Raw genomic sequence first — 17,930 nt, 5'->3', positions numbered from 1 at the left:
CAAACTACTACATAATGTCAGCATTTTAGTATTTAAAGGGAATTTAGGCCTGCTGTGTGGGGGATGGTTTTTGCTATGATTTCTTCCTTGCACATTATGCCACACCTGCCTATATGAGTGCCCTCCTCCAGCGAAAACAAATTTAAGCCTGCTACCATCATCTAGTACCTGTCCACATCTAGCTTCACCCACTTTGTCTCTTCACCATTTAATGTTGTACCTCCTGCACATCCACAAAGGAGATACCTTACCCCTGACATGATATTTGTATCTGTTGTGCAATGTACAGGCCAGGCTCACATCTAACAACACTGCTTGCCTATGAAAGATAATTTTATTGTTTGTCCTGGGTTTTATATACATTATATGTGGAGAGACCATTGGGCAACACTATCCCCAGTAACATTTAGTATTTAATAAAATAAATAAGGGATCTACATAAATAAGGGTTATTGTAGGAATAACTTTTTAATTTCCTAGAGAAGAACCTATTCTTGAAGTTTGCATTGTGTACTGTCAAATAAACACACAGAAATGTAATCCGAAATGTTTAAACATTTTCAAATAATTGCTGTTATAGGTGTAATCTCCAAGGGAACAGAAATACATAAAAAAAAAGAAGCTAAAATGACTTATTCACAAAGCCTTAGATATGATGACGAATAAAGGGAAAAACATTTGTAAAGGTAAGTGTACAATTTTCATAGTCATTGATAATATGGTTCCCTTTTCTGTAAAAAAATAAGTAAATGTTTGGGTATTCTAAATGATGCTATACAAACATATTATCAATAGAATAATGTAAAATATGATGTAATATATCTTGATTTTGTAAAGACATTCAACATTATTCCTCTGATCTAAGTTAAGAACACATGGCCTAGGTATGTGCACGATAATTGACACAGGGTGGTTGTCAATGGGACAAATTCCAAATGAACCAAAGTGGTGTTCTATTATGGTTGTTTTATGGCTCTGTTGTGTTTCAACTTTTTTTGAATCGTCTGGTAGCTTGGTTAGAAAGATTTGCAATTGAATTATGTAGAATAATTCAGACTCTACAAGGCAGCTAAGCAGCACATGTAAATGCCAGCTGCAAGATCAAATTCACATTTCAGGATATATAAAGAGAGGGATAAGCATAACAGTAGTATGGTATCACCCCCGCATACGTCACCTGTAAAGCTGCATCCAATACATATGGAAGAAAGGCCAAATAACCTAAACCTCCTGTGAGTTTTAGAATAAATATTTTATTTATTTTATCCATTGGTGAAATTGGTCAATGTTCGGCTCTCTAGTACACTAAAACCTATATTTTTCTTTTGTTTCAACCTTAATAATTATACAACTGTGTACACATAGGGTTTGCTATGTATTAAGATGTACTATTTTCTGAAATAATAGAATACTTAATTAAAGTGTATTCATATCCATAATATTTATGTCAAAGCTTCTTCTCTACCTCTCTCCACTGGCATTTTTTTAAAAATTTCACTTTCGCAGTAAAAAAACAAAACCCATATGATATGACTATATTCTTCTTCCTCAAATTGGTTTATATTGTTGACTTGTTTTTGTCTTAAAGTTGGTATCATTTACATATTGAGCCATATGTTCGCCCAGAGCAATGAGCTGTATTCTTGTTAGCCAACCATTGCTTTGGAACAACAAGAAAACAACACAAATCTCTGCTCAGGTTCGTTTAATTTGAATACTTTCTATGGACTTGCTCTTTGCTTTTGACTCTTGATATTCTGCTACTATAAATCTTAATGAATTAACTAAAACAAAGTGTTTTCAGAACACAAAGGAAAAGATAGCAGACATTTTACAATGCTGGTTCTTCTGTTTCTATTTAATAACTTCTTTCAACAAGAAATAATACAATAAAAAAAAAAAAAAAAGACAGACTTGTGCCACGTATTGCTGGTATAACACACACTAAATATTCAAATATTTCCTTTGCACTATTTTTTTAACATAGATAGAAAAATGCTTTGTTAAGATCATTACATCTTTCCTGAGTAATTTTAGTCACATGCATGGAACAGTGGTGGTCCTACAGATCCGTATACATTCTGTTTCTGATTTACAGTAATGACCTTTTCTCTTCTCTGACTCTTATACTTACTTACACTTATATATGGCTCAGATCATTTGTAACCAAATTATCTTACCCTAAACAATTCTTTTTTTTCACCTGATGACTCCCTGCTTTTCATTAGTTTCATACAATCTCTGTTACCTGTGAGGCACTAAATGAAGCAAGGGTCATCTTTAATCAGCCTTGTGGGGATACTTTTACCCAAAAATACAAACCGCTTCAACCTCTAGCAGAACCTGTCTGCAGCATCATTATGTGACTATCACATGCGAGGCTAAAATGACAAAGATTTAACATAAGGATCTTTGTTTTCGACCACGTGACTTATTTCTCTAAAATCTCACTGAAAAAGCTTAAAATCACTTTTTCCCCAAAAAGAGGAGTATTATATTGGTGTATATACGTTCTGAATTGGGATCTAATTTGGTGAGCAATCAGGCAGGTAATTGAGTTGTATTGCAGAAAAGATATTGCACGTCCCTTTCTGCAATAATGCCGTGCCTGGTCACATATTTGTGGAAATTTAGTACTGCTTTATTCACTATTCACTTGTCTGAAAATAAAGTCTGGGAGTGGCGCTATTCTCTGGTGTTGATATTTACCGTTAGACTTTACGTCTACATAAAAAAAAAAAAAATGTTTTTAGTACTGTGTAATATATTAACTTAACATCCATTCTTTTTATTTTTGTTAAAAACAAAAATGTCCCTGTTATAATCTGGATTTTATATGATGCGTGAGTTTATAAAAATCCTTGTAGTTATGTGACTTATGTGACTGATCTCAATTACACCCCCCCACCCCCCAAATATGTTGTAAAAAAACCCTTTGAAACCCCAATAAAAATGTTTGAAATATAAATATCCATTCTTAGTGTGGCCCATGCTGGTCTGGTTTACACACTAGGGATGGTGTCAGTTTCAGTAGCAATAACACAGCAATGATAACTGGCATAGTAAGAACTTTTAGAAGTGCAGCAGAATGAAAAGGATAATCATGACTGAGCTCCTATTCAATATGCAACCCAAACAAATCGTGTGCTGTTTAATTCTCTATGCCACAATTTTTTGTTTTGCTTGGCGGGGCCGCATTGGCCAGAGCAATGGCCCACTAGTGGGCAGGTGGGCTGTGGCTCTGGCCGGTGCAGCCCCCAGCAGGGTCAGGTAAAGGACCCCGCTTGGTGGGGCCGCACCAATCAGAGTCATGGACCGCATTTATCGTATGCATTGCAGGCTCAGGGCGGTGGGTGGTTTGTGTCTCTGGACACATCCTGGCCACTCTCCCATCACAGGTTCAGACCTGCAGAAGGAGGGGGGGAGGGTTTTTGGCATCATGACGTCACTCTGGGGGAAGCTTCTTCCCCTTTAAGTGACACATCACTCCCCATGCATGTGCGGTCCGGAGTTTGTGAGATTAGTGGTTCGCAAGCTATAAAAGTTGGGGACCAGTGATGTAAAGCAACAATCCAAGCAAATGAAACCAAATGTCACTTGTAATAGAACGCTTACTGTACCAAAAAGGGAAAGTCTAACTGATTATTGTGTTTGGTGTAAAGTAAATTATCAATGCTAATTTTTAGTAAAATTCTTTGCTAAGCACATTATGCAGAAATATGTCCATTCCCCAAAATGTATATTGTTTTAATCTTTTTGTTTTTAAAAACACCTAAAACTTCAATAAAAAATCAAATAGAATCAATGGGCCTGATTTATCAAAGCTCTCTAAGGCTGGATCTGGTCCAGGATTCAAAACAGTTACTATCAAATGACTTTGAAGAAAACCATTGCAGGTTTGCTGGTTCACTGGTGAAAGTGTATCATCTCCTTTGTTTTTGTAGGGATTAATAGACATCCCATTATTAGATTTTTACTTACTATTAAAGTGAACTGCTTGGCTTGGTTTGAGGATATTTCATTATAGTAGATCAGCACAGTGGGGATCTCTCTTCTTGCTTAAGCACCAGATGCAGTATTGTGGCTTGTTATAAGTTGACTACACATCAAGAAAATATGTGAACATTATTTTCTAGTTTTCTACCGATGCCTCAGCTGCAAGCTTTAGAATGTTTGATCTCACCTACTCGTACAATTATTTTTTTTGGAGAGCACATGTGTGTGTAATAAGACAAGTTGTCTTGGTCTAAAACTGGTTTAAAATATTGAATAATGTACAACAAACCCTATACAAGTGTTCATATAACAGAAAAATCTGTAACAATAAGCTAGATAGAGAAAGGTTACCCCTCTTGCCTCTGTGTTATAGGCCTTATCTATAATACATAGGGTATACTGTATGTATGTATTTATATTATCTCCTGGAGTTTTATACTTCAGTTAAACAAAGAAAATAAACATAATGAACATAAATCATTAAAAAAAAAGATGGGATGAAGTACTGTAATATAAACTATAAGACAGAATTTTCCACTATAATTTACATATTGTACAATTAACTTGTTTTAGCAACAGGCGCTGCAGTGCACGCTTGTGGAAAAACTACTACAGCTTGTCATATTTTGTCAACAGAGTGAATGTTTTGATTATTCTCACCATTATAAATCCCTTTCCGAGATAAACCTGCTGAGTTTGTGCTAGTTTTAGGCAGGAGGTCATCTGCCTGCAAGCGGATGAATATAACTCGTTTACACTAAACATGAGCGGAGAGAGAATTATTGCATTGATCTGACTAGGGACACAGACGAAGCATAGTGCAGGAAAGGATTTTCCAGCAATTCTGCTTCAGTCTGGATTTTGTGTTTCCATTTTTAACCCAATAGGACAGAAAGAGATAACTGATAAATAGATGAATAAATCATTTGTAGATGGTACTTTCCTTGTGAGCTTAAGTAGGTAATTATTAAATGTATTCCCCATGTTAGTTCAAAAAAAGAGCTACAACAACTTTACCCTTCCACCACTCTGTTGCATTACCAAATGGGGGGTTTAAACCATAATACTTTAGAAATCGTGTCAAGTATAACATTTTTGTTTTCAAAAATGGTTAAAGCAAATATATTTCTAAATTTTATTTGATATGTATACATGTAAATAGAGTAATTTATAGATATAGTGCACATATACACTCACTGGATGCTTTATTAGGTACACCTTGCTAGAACCTAGGTGCCCTACTGCATTGAGGTCTGGTGCCTGTGTAGCCAATTTGAGTACAAGTAATTTTGTCATGTTGAAGAAATATTTGACATGATTTGAGCTTTGAGACATGGCACATCCTGCTGGATGTAGCCATCAAAGGATGGGTGGTATGCGGGATGGACCAGCAACAATACTATGGTGGGTGTTGCCTTTTAACGCTAATTTGGTACTAAGGGGCCCAAAGGGTGCCAAGATATAAATTTTCCCTTATGCCATTACATCACTACCACCAGCCAAAACTGTTAAAACAAGGCAGGATGGATCCATGCTTTCATGTTGATGCCATTTTCTGACCCTACCATCCGAATGACCTTCTATTGCCCAATGTTAGTGATCCCATGCAAACTGTAGGTTTCTGTTCTTAGCTGACAGGAATGGCACCCTGTGTGGTCTCCCGCTGCTACAGCCCAGGTTAAACATGTTGTTCCTTCTGCATACCTCAGTTTTAATGAGTGGTTATTTGAGTTACTGTTGTCTTTTTATCAGCTCAAACCAGTCTGGCCATTCAACCCTGACATCAGCAAGGCATTTTCACCCAGAGAGATGCCACTCACCGATTACTTTCCCTTTTGTTTTTTTTAACTATTCTCTCTACATACAGATTGTGCATAAAAATCCCAGCAAATCAGCAGTTTCTTAAATACTCAGACCAGCCCACCTAGAACCAAAAACCATGCCATCATCAGTCATTTAAATTTCTTTTCTTCCTGATGCTCTATTTGTCATCTAGGACTGACTGATTAGATCCTTGCATTAACAAGCAGTTGAACAGGTTATCCCCTTATAAAGTGGCCAGTAAGTGTGTATGTGTATAAAGAATGGAAAGACATTATATTAAATAAATATACATTTATATCACTTGTAAAAAAAATTAATGCAGTTTGACTGCAGAGTCAGATTAAAAAAATGAATGCAGTTTTGACAGAAGAAAACAAATTAGCACGAAATATATGCAGCATGACCTATTGAGACAAACATCCTCAACCAGCTGCAGACACACACTTAAAAGCCTATTCAAGCATAATTTGGCAGTCCCACTACAATCTGTGACAAGTTGCCATCTTTTCTGACAACAGCAGGGTTAAGAAGCCAACTCACGTCTGACTTGGCAGCAAAACAGCACTTTAGGCAAATGGAAGTCTGTATTTCCATGCATTGTTTGCTTACAGATGAAGTCACAGATCTAGAGATGTACGACTCCTCCTCACTGACAATCCAGATACTACAGTGATTTATAGAATACAACCAATTCCCTTACCCCACCAAGTAGATCAACGCTCCATAACATAAAAACAACATTCTCAATGCAGCAGAGGACATTTATTTTCTTTTGGAATGCTGGAAAGTGAAAAAAACTCTCAGTACATCAAAGACTATTTTTTGTACTTGGTTCAATTAGAAATGCTTTTCCACAGTTTTGTTGTACTCAATTATGACAAAGCATATGAAATCTATAGATCAGCATGGGAGTCATGTAATGTATGTACAATTAGGTCCATAAATATTTGGACAGAGACAACTTTTTTTCTAATTTTGGTTCTGTACATTGGTTCCACACTTAATTTTAAATGAAACAACTCACATGCAGTTGAACTGCAGACTTTCAGTTTTAATTCAGTGGGTTGAACAAAACGATTGCATAAAAATGTTAGGAACTAAAGCCATTTTTAAACACAATCACTTCATTTCAGGGGCTTAAATTAGAAATAAAAATTAGAAAAAAAGTTGTCTGTCCAAATATTTATGAACCTAACTGTAAATGTCAATCCATTATAAACTAGATGATTGGGCACCGTCATTAATCATTTCCTGGTCTTCATAATAAAAAACAATGTTATACACATACACGCACTTAGGGAGTGTACCCGATGCCGGTATCCCCGCTGGCTTCTAACAAAGCAATTAGAAGACTAGGCTGGGGAAGGGTCAGCTGTGCTTTCAGACTGTGGACTTGATTTATTAAAGCCCTCCAAGGCTGGAGAGGATACCCTTTTATCAGTGAAGCTGGGTGATCCAGAAAACCTGGAGTGGATCTGGCCCAGGACTGAAAACATTTGCAAATGACTTAAGAAATCCATCCCAGCATCACTGACGAAAGTGTTTCCTCTCCAGCCTTGGAAAGCTTTAATAAATCAGGGCCAGTGTGTCCGTTTAACAATAGCATAAAATAAAACAGTTACCAACAAGCATGTTCTGCCATACATACTAGTGCAGTTTACTATTACACGTATAGGCAACCTTTGTACATTTTCAGTAGGCATTAGCTAAAACATTTGCCTTTTTGCAGTGCTCTAAACACACAGATATTTAAATTGAATAAAGCAAATTCTAGAGTCACATGAAGGTATTTTTTAATTTTCACTGAAATTGGGGAGGGAGCGTGCCTACCTCAAGTATGCAACAGCTGTGTATGCTTGATCAGAGGAGTAAGTCCAACTTTAAAAGCCATTCCCATCATGTGTTGTGGTATCATGCATCAATACAATGTTTTATATGTGGTGTGCTGCAGTGTCTTTTTACTGTAAACAGAACTGTACATACGTTTCCAACACTTAATGCATCACAACACATACCATGATACAGTGCTTTGGAAAAACGGTGCATGTAATGAATGTATGATGGTCCATTGACATTTATTTAAATGGGCTGTCTTTATACAAAGCAAATTACCACAACACAATGAACCATATAGGTGGGAATGGGCCCTAAAGTTGGCAAAGATTAAATCCCACTAATCAAAACCATAAGTCTCATCTATATATAAAATATGTGGTTTATGTGATAGCCTTTAGGACAAATAAAACAGTTTATGTTCAGACTAGCAGTGAGGTTGTGGTGCAGCTACCTCTTCTTCACACCCCTGATCCACTTTCTCACATGAGACATTGCACGTAGGCAACCCATAGAGAATGGCTGTGGGAGGTTCAGTGCCATGAGGTGCCAACCACTGGGAGCTGCTCCTGTTCCCTCAGCAAGTCTGAACTTAGCCTTAGAAAGCCAATCTAACACTGAAACAGATAGGATTCCTTTGTCAGAAAGTGTACCAGATTGTACCCCACTGCTTGCCAGTCATTTTGCTCATGGTCCCCCTCTTAGAAGCAGCAAATCTGCTTGCTTGTGCATCATTATCCCAGCCAAATGTGGTGCACTTTGACTATCCTAACAGTCTGGAGCAGCCTTTTTAAAAATGGGGGGGAAGCTATAAAACACTTTCAGGACTTTAGGGAACCCCTGCTATTATTACAATATGAACAGCTCACAGTATATTAGCTTGGTAAACAATAGGAGGAATGTCACCCTTACAGATAGCCAAAAAAATGGTGTCCCTTAACCTGACCTGAGAGGCACAAACTGTTTATTACTCATAGAACCCCTAGAAACCCCGGTCTGGGGGTGAAATGGCCAAACTGTTACTGGTTCTGTCATTACCTTCACTGTTTGCTAGCTTACAATACAATTACCATAAAATGACAAGTTGCTACATCAAATGACCCAAAAACTTTAAAAAAAAAACAAACTCATTCAAGAAGTATACTTTAAAATGTATCTAAAACGAATCTATCTAACCCAAAACAAATAGCTGATGTATTTACTTTAAATGTACATCTAAAACATTTGTTTATAATACTGATACAACCTAACATTGTGGTTCTATGATAGCTGCATACAATGGAAAATGAGTTATAATATGAGCTGATCTATTCCACCCATTCTATACAAATGAGGATAATCATAAAACTGGGGATTCATTTGCATTCCACATACACGTGGCTATCACATCTAAACTTACCCATTATGTTAGATAAATGCAAAAATATGATCATGATTTTAAATGAATAATCTACTAGAATATATTACATTTAACTTTTCCCCCATCTTGGTTTTCCATTGATATTATGTCCACTTTAAAGAAAGAGTTATGTACATTTATTGCACCGCACTGGATTAGGGTTGATATGTCTGTTCCCAAAAAAAAGTAACCAGAATTATTTAATTTGGGTTTTCCCAAACTGTCAGGTATAATTTATTTAAGGGAATTGCTTGAACAAGATATTCTGGTTACCTAAAACATTGACAAACTGGGGCTTAGGAAAAATTGGTTGAATGTCCGTCCATTTAGAACCCATTCTAAGCATATTTTACATGGGGGAAATTTAAATAAACATTGCAAATGCCTTGCAGCATAGTAAATGTGCTTACCTAGTAGTTCCACACCTCGTGTTAGCCCATAAACATCAATTAAAGCCCAAAGGGGTTCCGTAGTCCGAACTCCACTGAAGAACAGCATTGCTCCAGAATCATTAACCCGGTAGAACACTCGACCCTTCTTATCCACCCAGAATGCTATGATGTTTCCTTCATTTGCAAACTCTTCTGGTAATGCCTTGGCCCAAAATCCACTCTGAGAGACGAGGTCAGGACAGGCATATTTAGGCAATGTATCGGGATTAATCCGTGATGGATCTTTGGAGGTGAATCCAAGTCTGAGAGCACCACTCCAACAGCACTGTTTTTTGGTTATCTGAAAAAGATGTTATAGTTTTAGGAAATTACTCATAGAAAGTCACAATTTCAAACACTGCTTAACTCAACAACATGCAAAAAAGTAATAAATATTAAAATTACTGTTGTTTCTTCGTTACCCAGGGACCACTTTAAGAACACGGACAACTGTGCTACAAAAGCAGAGAATGCTCTAGCAAAGCGAGTGGATACAAAGAAGCCGTATAGGACTGAGCCGCAATCATCATCTATTCACCTTCCCTGGTACATCATAGTGAATGTTCCTACATTCATTTTACAGTTACAGATAAGCTACTTTTTGAGCTCTAATGTCAATAAAATTGAACTATACTTTAAAAACAAAAATGTAGTCAGTTCTTATTGCAGAAGGGGCATGCTGTGAATGAAACACATCTTTCCCAATCTTCTATTGAATGTACACCAAGTGAAAGAATATTTTGGGATTATATAAGCATAAAGTAAGGGGGAATACTTTAAAAAGGGATAAAGTTCTGGTAACAGACTACGATGGGAATTTCCTTCAATTTTTGACTTGGGAACACCAAACCAAGTGAGAGGATATCTCTCCAAAGTAATTGGAAGTCTCCCCAAGTGGATATAGACAGGGCTATGTATTGATAAAAATCTAGTAATACGACACATTTTATGATACAGGGATTACAATTCAATATACTGCTAGCAGTAATTCTTCACTATATCCAACCTGTTTTCTTTTCTGTCATACCCGCCACAGTACTATTATTTTGAAGATATTGGTCGGTATTGCAGTACTAACACCAATGTAAATTGTGGGTTGTTAGGCACTCAGCAGGCACTTGGTTGCCAACTATAGATATACTCAGGTTTAAAAATCAATATAATACTGCGCTACTCAAGTGTATTGATATTTTCTTACACCCTTAGGTTTTAACTCTTCTTGTGTGTGTACACTTTAGATGTATGTCTATGGGGACAAAAAACACAACATTCTGTACATCTCTTTAGTACATGCACATTTTCCCATGTTTGTCTTTCAAGTACAGAAAAATACCCCTGACTCCTGCCATAAGTTAAGTTTTTGTAGTAAAGTGGTAACAGCATTTCTGCTACACTGAAATTCCCAAGCATTGCAAAAAAATAATGCTTGTATTTTTCGCTGCTGAACTACAGAACATCCCCCTATACGGTATGTTAATATTGAGAGGAGGAGGACGGATAATGGTAATGTCAGCCAGGATAAGGGTATTTTTACTGTTCTTGAGATGAAACAAGGAGAAATGTGTAGTAATGTGCCAATATATATATTTTTTTATTTTGCCCAGATAAACATGTTGTGCTCTCCTTCATAGGAGTGAACAGCGGTTGTTTATCAATTCACCACAGAGAATTGATGAATGGCCCCGGGGGACTGTTGTACACAACAGATTTTAGCCTGAGAGCATGATTTAGTAAGGATTGAAGTAAAAAAAATCGAATCTTTGACTTTTTGGCTTTGATTACCTACTGAGTCAATGACCAATCAGTGATGGGATATCCCAAATTCTGTCCTAATGGATGCACTTTAAGCCTAAATAGTTTGCTTTTTTGGAGCAGTATTACAGAATGTTCCTATAGTTTTAATGTAAGTGCAAAAGAACACTGAAAATCTTTCCATTGTGTATTTAAATTGTCAAAGTTCTGCTATATCATATACAGCAACGTAATGACAGCATCTCATCTAGAAATTAGGTTTATTTTTGTAGGATAAGCAGCCAAGACAAAGAGTTTGCATATAATTTGACTTGACAGACTATAGCCGCAGTCATTCTGGCGGGTCCAGATAGCCGTGTTCGATACGTAACCTTTCCCTCTATTTAAATGAAGGAAGTCAGGCGTGAAGTTTGAGAACACTGAGCTGTCGAAGACTACGGTGTTTCTCACAAACTACGCTATTTTCCCCAATCTTGTAAATTTTTGAACGGTAAAAAAAAGGCTTGATGTGTTTTCTTTCCTCATGCCAATTTAGAGAATTACTTAAAAATCCGAGTCAGACTGACATGAGAATGCTGCCAAAATATTTTTGCTGTAAATGTTATTCACTGGGAAGCTCAGTAATGGCACGACCCACTGACATCGCTTGATGAAATGGAAATGTGGAAGACAGTCAGGGTTGGGGGTAAGTTGCTCTTACAAAGTTTTTCCATTTTTTTTTTTCTTGTGAGCTCAACTGACTAAAAATAAATCTAGGTAAAATGTGTGTATCCATGCCTGCAAAGTGATACTGATTGCTGACCTAACATTTTAAACCACTAATATATATTAAACCCTTTATTTGCCCTAACCCCCTTTATGCAACTTGAAAAATGAACCATAACTAAAGTCATTTTTACAAAAAGACGGACAGGCTTTATTATGACAGAGACTGTGAACGTGACTTCTGTTACAGATGCTTCTACCTGTCTGTCTGCTAAATGTTCTTAAAAGAATACACAAAATAGCACGATTACATCTTGTAACACAAGAACACCTAATTGTTATGGCCAATAATTCAGAACCACAAAGAGGGGAAGCACAAACATTACAGTACTGGATGGGTTGTTGTTTTACAGTAAATGGGTCATAATGTCCAAATATGTACTATATACTTTGCACAGTGTGGCAAAAACCTGCAGGGGTGTCTGATTCCCTATTTGATTTCAGCAGCTAAATTCTGCGTTAGTTAATTAGCAATAGTTAATTCAACCTAAATTCTCCTTAACAGCCAAGCCAAATGTGACCCTTAACCTAATCTTTCACCTAACGCAGTCACTCTGTAGTTGTGCTATGGTTTCATGCATTGTAAATTGTACCAAAAATAACCTTACTTAGTGCAGCTTCTCTGCAGTACATGTGTGCTCTGTGTGGCTACAAAACGGCTACTAGCATTGGTGATCTTAATAGAACACCTGTTAATATTTGAGTATTACCTAACCACAAAGGTGTAATAAATTGGTCCTGAAATAAGTGTGTTAAGAGCAGGATTACTGTTGCGGATCCCCTCTGAAAATTCAACTTGAATGTCTATAATGCTGCCTCCATGGCTTTAAAACAAGATTCAATAAAGGAAGTCCCAAATCCTTTATTGCATACTTGCTGTGGCTCAGTGACTCTAACCATTAAATCCGGAGATTTAGCTTGACACCCAGCCAACTAGCATTTTAAAAAGGCAATGTCAACAATAACAACCTTCATATTTCTTTCATAACAGGTTAGCTTTGACCCAAAAATAACAATATAATCCTCCGAAGGTGAATGCGCGCTTCATGACACCACAAATGTCGTTTGCCAAGATCTTACAATACTGACATTTTGGCTCCCAGCAACAAATTACACAAAAGGGCCCACACATAGATGTTCAAAACAAACAATATTAATTTTTCATGTGGAGCTCAGATTAGGCTCTGTTCTGTTACATTTTATTATTTTCAGTTTGAGACTGTAGAAAGACATATAAAGCCCAAGAAACTGTACTGAAAAACAGCAATTAAAATGATTTGGGTGTTTATGTCCGAGAGAGGATCTGTGCATTAGGCCTCTGTTCTGACTGCTCCATTTTGAAATGTGTGGTAAATAAAAGAAGAGATAAAAGTATTACAAAGCAAAGAAAATATTGTTAGAAGAAATGACTTCTCAGTTTGGAAAATGTAATTTTTAAATTAAAACTTGTTAGATAAATGGTAACCAGGATTGAAAATGGAGCACGCTTTACAGTATGCATAACATATTACAAATACTAAAAAAAACATAAGAGAAGGCTGAGAAAACAGTCCCCTGCCTAATCCATTATACCCTGCTATTTGGGGATCACCTTCATATGACTTCAATAGATGTTGTAAAGTTGTAAAAGGTATTCTCGCTAAATAACTGATGAACTTCAATAAAATGACAATAAATGACCAGGTGGGGACAACCGCTGCCTTTTCACACAACAGGGTGCCTTTCACTCATTCCACAAAAATAACGGCACTGAGGGTACAGCACTCAATCGTTGTCCTGTAACTGGAAATGATTGTTCTGATCAATAGATATCTAACATGTGCATAGCCTTAAAGTATGGAAGTGATATTAAACTGTGTGATCCAATGAAGCAGAGTTGGTGCCATAATAATGGACTCTGTAAAGCATTTCATATTATACTGCTTCTAAATAAATAGGTGATGATAAAAAATAAATATTAAGTAATTGATTCAATTGATGCTACACCATAACATTCTGCAGAAAATGGCACGTTCATATACAAAAAACAATACTGGTGACTGGTCCTTTGTGTTCCTCTGCCTGCCTTTTTTTTTTGCAGCTGTACAATTCCAGATCTAATTTTAAGTGTAAAATTTTAGAGAAGTTGACTATGCTTTACTTACTTTAAGGCGGACTTGTTCATGGATTACCACTGGCCTGTTGCTGAAAGTTATAGCGTTACAGAAGCTTGCTTGTCTCTTTACTGCTTTCTGTGTGTTGTCCATCATAATCTGAGACCCCTTGGCATGGGGGTGGAAAAGGAGAGGGCTGATGACTAGTCTGCCACATTGTGGCATCGGCATGCAATGCTTTTGCTTGTGATGGCATCGATGGGAGGACGCTGGAAATGTCCCACCTATAGAGTCTAAAAAAAAAAAGAAAAGATGTTTAAAAAGAGAAGACAAATAAACAGTAGCTAAGTGACTGATTATAATACCAGGATGGTGATCCTAATATCATAATTGATGATGAAAACTTTTGAAAAAAACAGCCATCTATAATTTTCAAAAAGGAATGAGCATAGGCAACAAACGAGTTTGCATTCTGGTTTACAATCGTTATTAAGAAACTCTTATCACTATGAGGAAGGCAGACAGCCGCTGAGGGGAGAGGCATTGAATGGGCATGTCACATTTTGCTAATCACTACAGTTTCATCTAAGGCAGTTGGAAGTTTTTGCCTTCACTGCTCTGCTAATCCTGTCCCTTTAAATAAAAGTGCTGTTACCAGATATAAATTGCAGTTTTAGAGTTCACTTAGTTTGTTTGCTAGCAGTTTTAAATAGGTAAAGCTTTCTTGTAGAACATAGGACTAAACCTTATTTTAACCTTATGCACATCCCTTTTCACGACGGCCACCCAACATAGTTAAGGTCAATAGAAAAGTTGATGGCAGTGACAGGCAAATTTAGAATAGCCAGCATATTATTAAGTAAATATAAATGAGGGCTGCTGTACAGGTACACATAATTTTAACAAACTGCAATAATCGGCTAAGCAAATAATTTCTCTTAGGCACAGTGAACTCAACCTATGTTGGGTTTTTATTGTTTTCTGTATCAATGCTTATTTCTCAATTCTTATTCCAATGTCCCTATTCCTGAATGTAGAGACAAAGACAACAAAAGTTGTATTGGCGGTCCTTATCCTTCCCGACACCTTCTTTATTTTTAGTTATTACCCCCAAATTTTTGCTTTGATTGCCATCAATACAAAAAGAACATTTAGCTTTCTCCCTGGTTGTCTTGGCATAAAATGAACACTTTTAAATCACTCCAAAATGACAGTACACCTAGTAATCACACTCCCACTGTGAGTGGAATAAGTTGTCAGACAACATGATGTGTTCACATCTTTCTTCCAGATGGAGACTTACTGAGCCTTGTGCGTCTATGACAACTAATGCAATGTGCTTTTAGGTCACAGAAAGTCAGTACGTCTCAGGAAAAGCAAGATAACCCCTATACATTACAGCAACAGAAACTCTAAAAAGGCTTTTAGAAGGAAAAAGTTTTCTTGAATTGTTTTACCTCCCCTACTTTTTGACTCACTGATTAAGAACTGGTTTGGCATTTGACATTTTTCTGACATTCATTTACATTATTCTTGTTATACGTGACCGTATTTGAATCAGCTGCCCCTGTACCTTTCATTACAGAGGCCCCTAACTGCTATCCAGGTAATGTGAAACTAAATCCTGGGGATACTCAACTGTCCCCGTTTTCTTTGTGTACACTAGGAGAAGTAAGATTCCACTTACCAGCCGTTTGCTTGTTAAAAATACAAGTCGTACAGAGCGTATAAATAAATGGAAAATCAATCTCCTGTTTATTAGTGGTGCATGATTTAAAAGAATGACAGGAAAGTGTCTTGTCTTCCTCCCACATAACATCAATCCAGGATCCCCCATCTGCACACTCCTCACTATGTAAATATTTCCTATACACATTTTTCATCCTGTTGCCAGCCTCCTGAAGCCAAATATTTCTTAAGGTCCAATTTTCCAAACTATGATATGGTTAGACCTTGACAGATTATGGTGTACCCTTTTCATATGGAGAAATGACTAATTTCCGGAAGACCATCTCAAGAATAAACTTAACTACTTCATAGATACATGCAATACCAGAGGTAAACCTGCCACTGAAATTCACACTTTTCCTCAGTGATTAGGATACTGGTGGACCACTAAATCAAAATATTTTTGTGGAAAAAAATGCATCTTCTTGCCATTGCATTCTATATCTGGGATATACCGGTAGTTCCTACCAAGGCTCACGAACTTACCTCCCTCCCACCCTCTCTAAACCCACCCAATGCTAAAACGTGTCCCTTACCAAGACCAACCCACAGTAGTAAAGTCAATAATTCTAAAGTCAGTATTTTCCCCAAATATATAAGAAATAAAAAAAACTATGTGGCCGACTTGGTAAGGAAGTAAAGCAAGTTCACATTGCAAGAAAATGGCCACATAGTTTAGTAAATAACTTAATATACTTCTATCATTTAATGGGTGCAAGTAAAACTTGTAATTTGTTTTATTTTATTTTTTTCTAATACCCTGCATGTGACTGCATACTGTAGGTTAAATAATGTCCTGCTGAATAAAAATTCACTTTGTAAATTGGCCACTATATGCTACTTGTAATGTGATTGTTGTTATACTAATAACCAACTTATCAGCACTCAGCTCTTAAATAAAGGCACTATTCGAATGAATTATTTGCGCTGGGAAAACAGTGAGGTGGCAGGAAGCACAAAGCATTGACCTTGAACACAAAAGAACTATTTGCGTCATATTTGTGAAACTGCAGGAGAGAACAAACAGCAATTCACTCGTTTAGATAGCAGAAGAGATAGATAAGACACAGATGAATCACTATAAAAAAAATTGATAAGGTCTTGCACTAAACCTGCCATGGAGGTGGCCAGGCAGCATAAGGTAACAAGCAAAAAATAAATATTGTTCTATTTGGAATTTCAACAAAGCTGTCAAAACATGGGTATAAAAAGACACCAAAAAGACACACTGATTCCATAGTTAATATAAAGTAAACTGTCTACCTGTTAGAGTGGTATAATTCTTATTCGGCTTAATGATAATAATATTCTGGCATTTTCCATGCAACTGAGTGTCTGGTTAGCTAACTAAAGATTCCTGTTATTCACATTATATTCATGGCCCTAAACCTGAATTTGATTGACTGAAATGCAGTAAAACTTGTGGGAGGCAATGAGTTCCCTGGTTTAGGTACTGCTCCCTTTATGTGCCTGCTGCATCCTTATCCATGTAACGCAGGGCATGACACCAAGGTTGTATAACACATGGGACCGAAGTCTGCAGTCCCCTATAATGATGAAAATATAGTTTTATAAAGCCACATTTGGCACAGTTTTAACTTTTCTTAGTAGTATTAGCAGTTTACTGACTGAACTTCAAACCCCATCCCCCATCTCTTAAGTAGGAGGGTTAGAACAATTTTCAAGTTTTTAGTTATCTCTTGTTCCTGTTCAAATGAAACTAAACTCTGTCAACTGTGGAAAAATAACCCAAAAGAACTCAATGCCCCTTTATCACTGAACAGACCTTTTACATTACCTTGGTAATAATTTCTAGCATACCTCACAGCATCTGTCAAAACTACTAAATCACCCTATTATTACCTTACCATGCTCTGCTACAACTAGCATTCCTAGATAAGCCCATGCATGTGCAGTTTAGTGCAAACCAAGTATTGCCTCCATCCTAATTTCTATTGTGCTCAGACATATGCTGCTTTTTCAGAAAGATTGCTGAGGCAGTCTAAAAGCTTGTCACATTGCTAGTCACATGGGGTTTCAGGTAAATAAAAAAAATAATGCACATCAACACTAAGTGGGCACGCTATATAACTATGTTAGTAGCAGGCG

The 17,930-nt window shown here is 36.8% G+C and overlaps 1 protein-coding gene and 1 long non-coding RNA gene across 4 annotated transcripts in view; one reads left to right on the top strand and one right to left on the bottom strand.

The window, feature by feature from the left end:
• The window catches only part of LOC140340067 (uncharacterized), a 28,367-nt gene extending 18,245 nt beyond the window's left edge, over positions 1–10,122 (top strand). Inside the window, exons 8-9 of the long non-coding RNA XR_011922577.1 lie at positions 581–686; positions 9,910–10,122. This is a non-coding gene — a long non-coding RNA (uncharacterized lncRNA). The remainder of the gene's footprint in view (positions 1–580; positions 687–9,909) is intronic.
• Positions 1–17,930, bottom strand: part of NEURL1 (neuralized E3 ubiquitin protein ligase 1) — a 122,521-nt gene that overhangs the window by 17,622 nt on the left and 86,969 nt on the right. For all 3 annotated transcript variants that reach the window (XM_072425058.1, XM_072425055.1, XM_072425057.1), the window contains exons 2-3: positions 14,145–14,386; positions 9,463–9,784 (exon numbers count right to left, since the gene is read on the bottom strand). In XM_072425058.1, the coding sequence (XP_072281159.1) occupies positions 9,463–9,784; positions 14,145–14,324 (502 nt within the window). In that variant the 5' untranslated portion in view covers positions 14,325–14,386. The remainder of the gene's footprint in view (positions 1–9,462; positions 9,785–14,144; positions 14,387–17,930) is intronic.

This window comes from Pyxicephalus adspersus, chromosome 10, assembly GCF_032062135.1.
Source record: "Pyxicephalus adspersus chromosome 10, UCB_Pads_2.0, whole genome shotgun sequence".
NCBI classification, from domain to species: Eukaryota; Metazoa; Chordata; class Amphibia; order Anura; family Pyxicephalidae; genus Pyxicephalus; species Pyxicephalus adspersus.
This window is presented reverse-complemented; position numbering and strand designations above follow the sequence as displayed.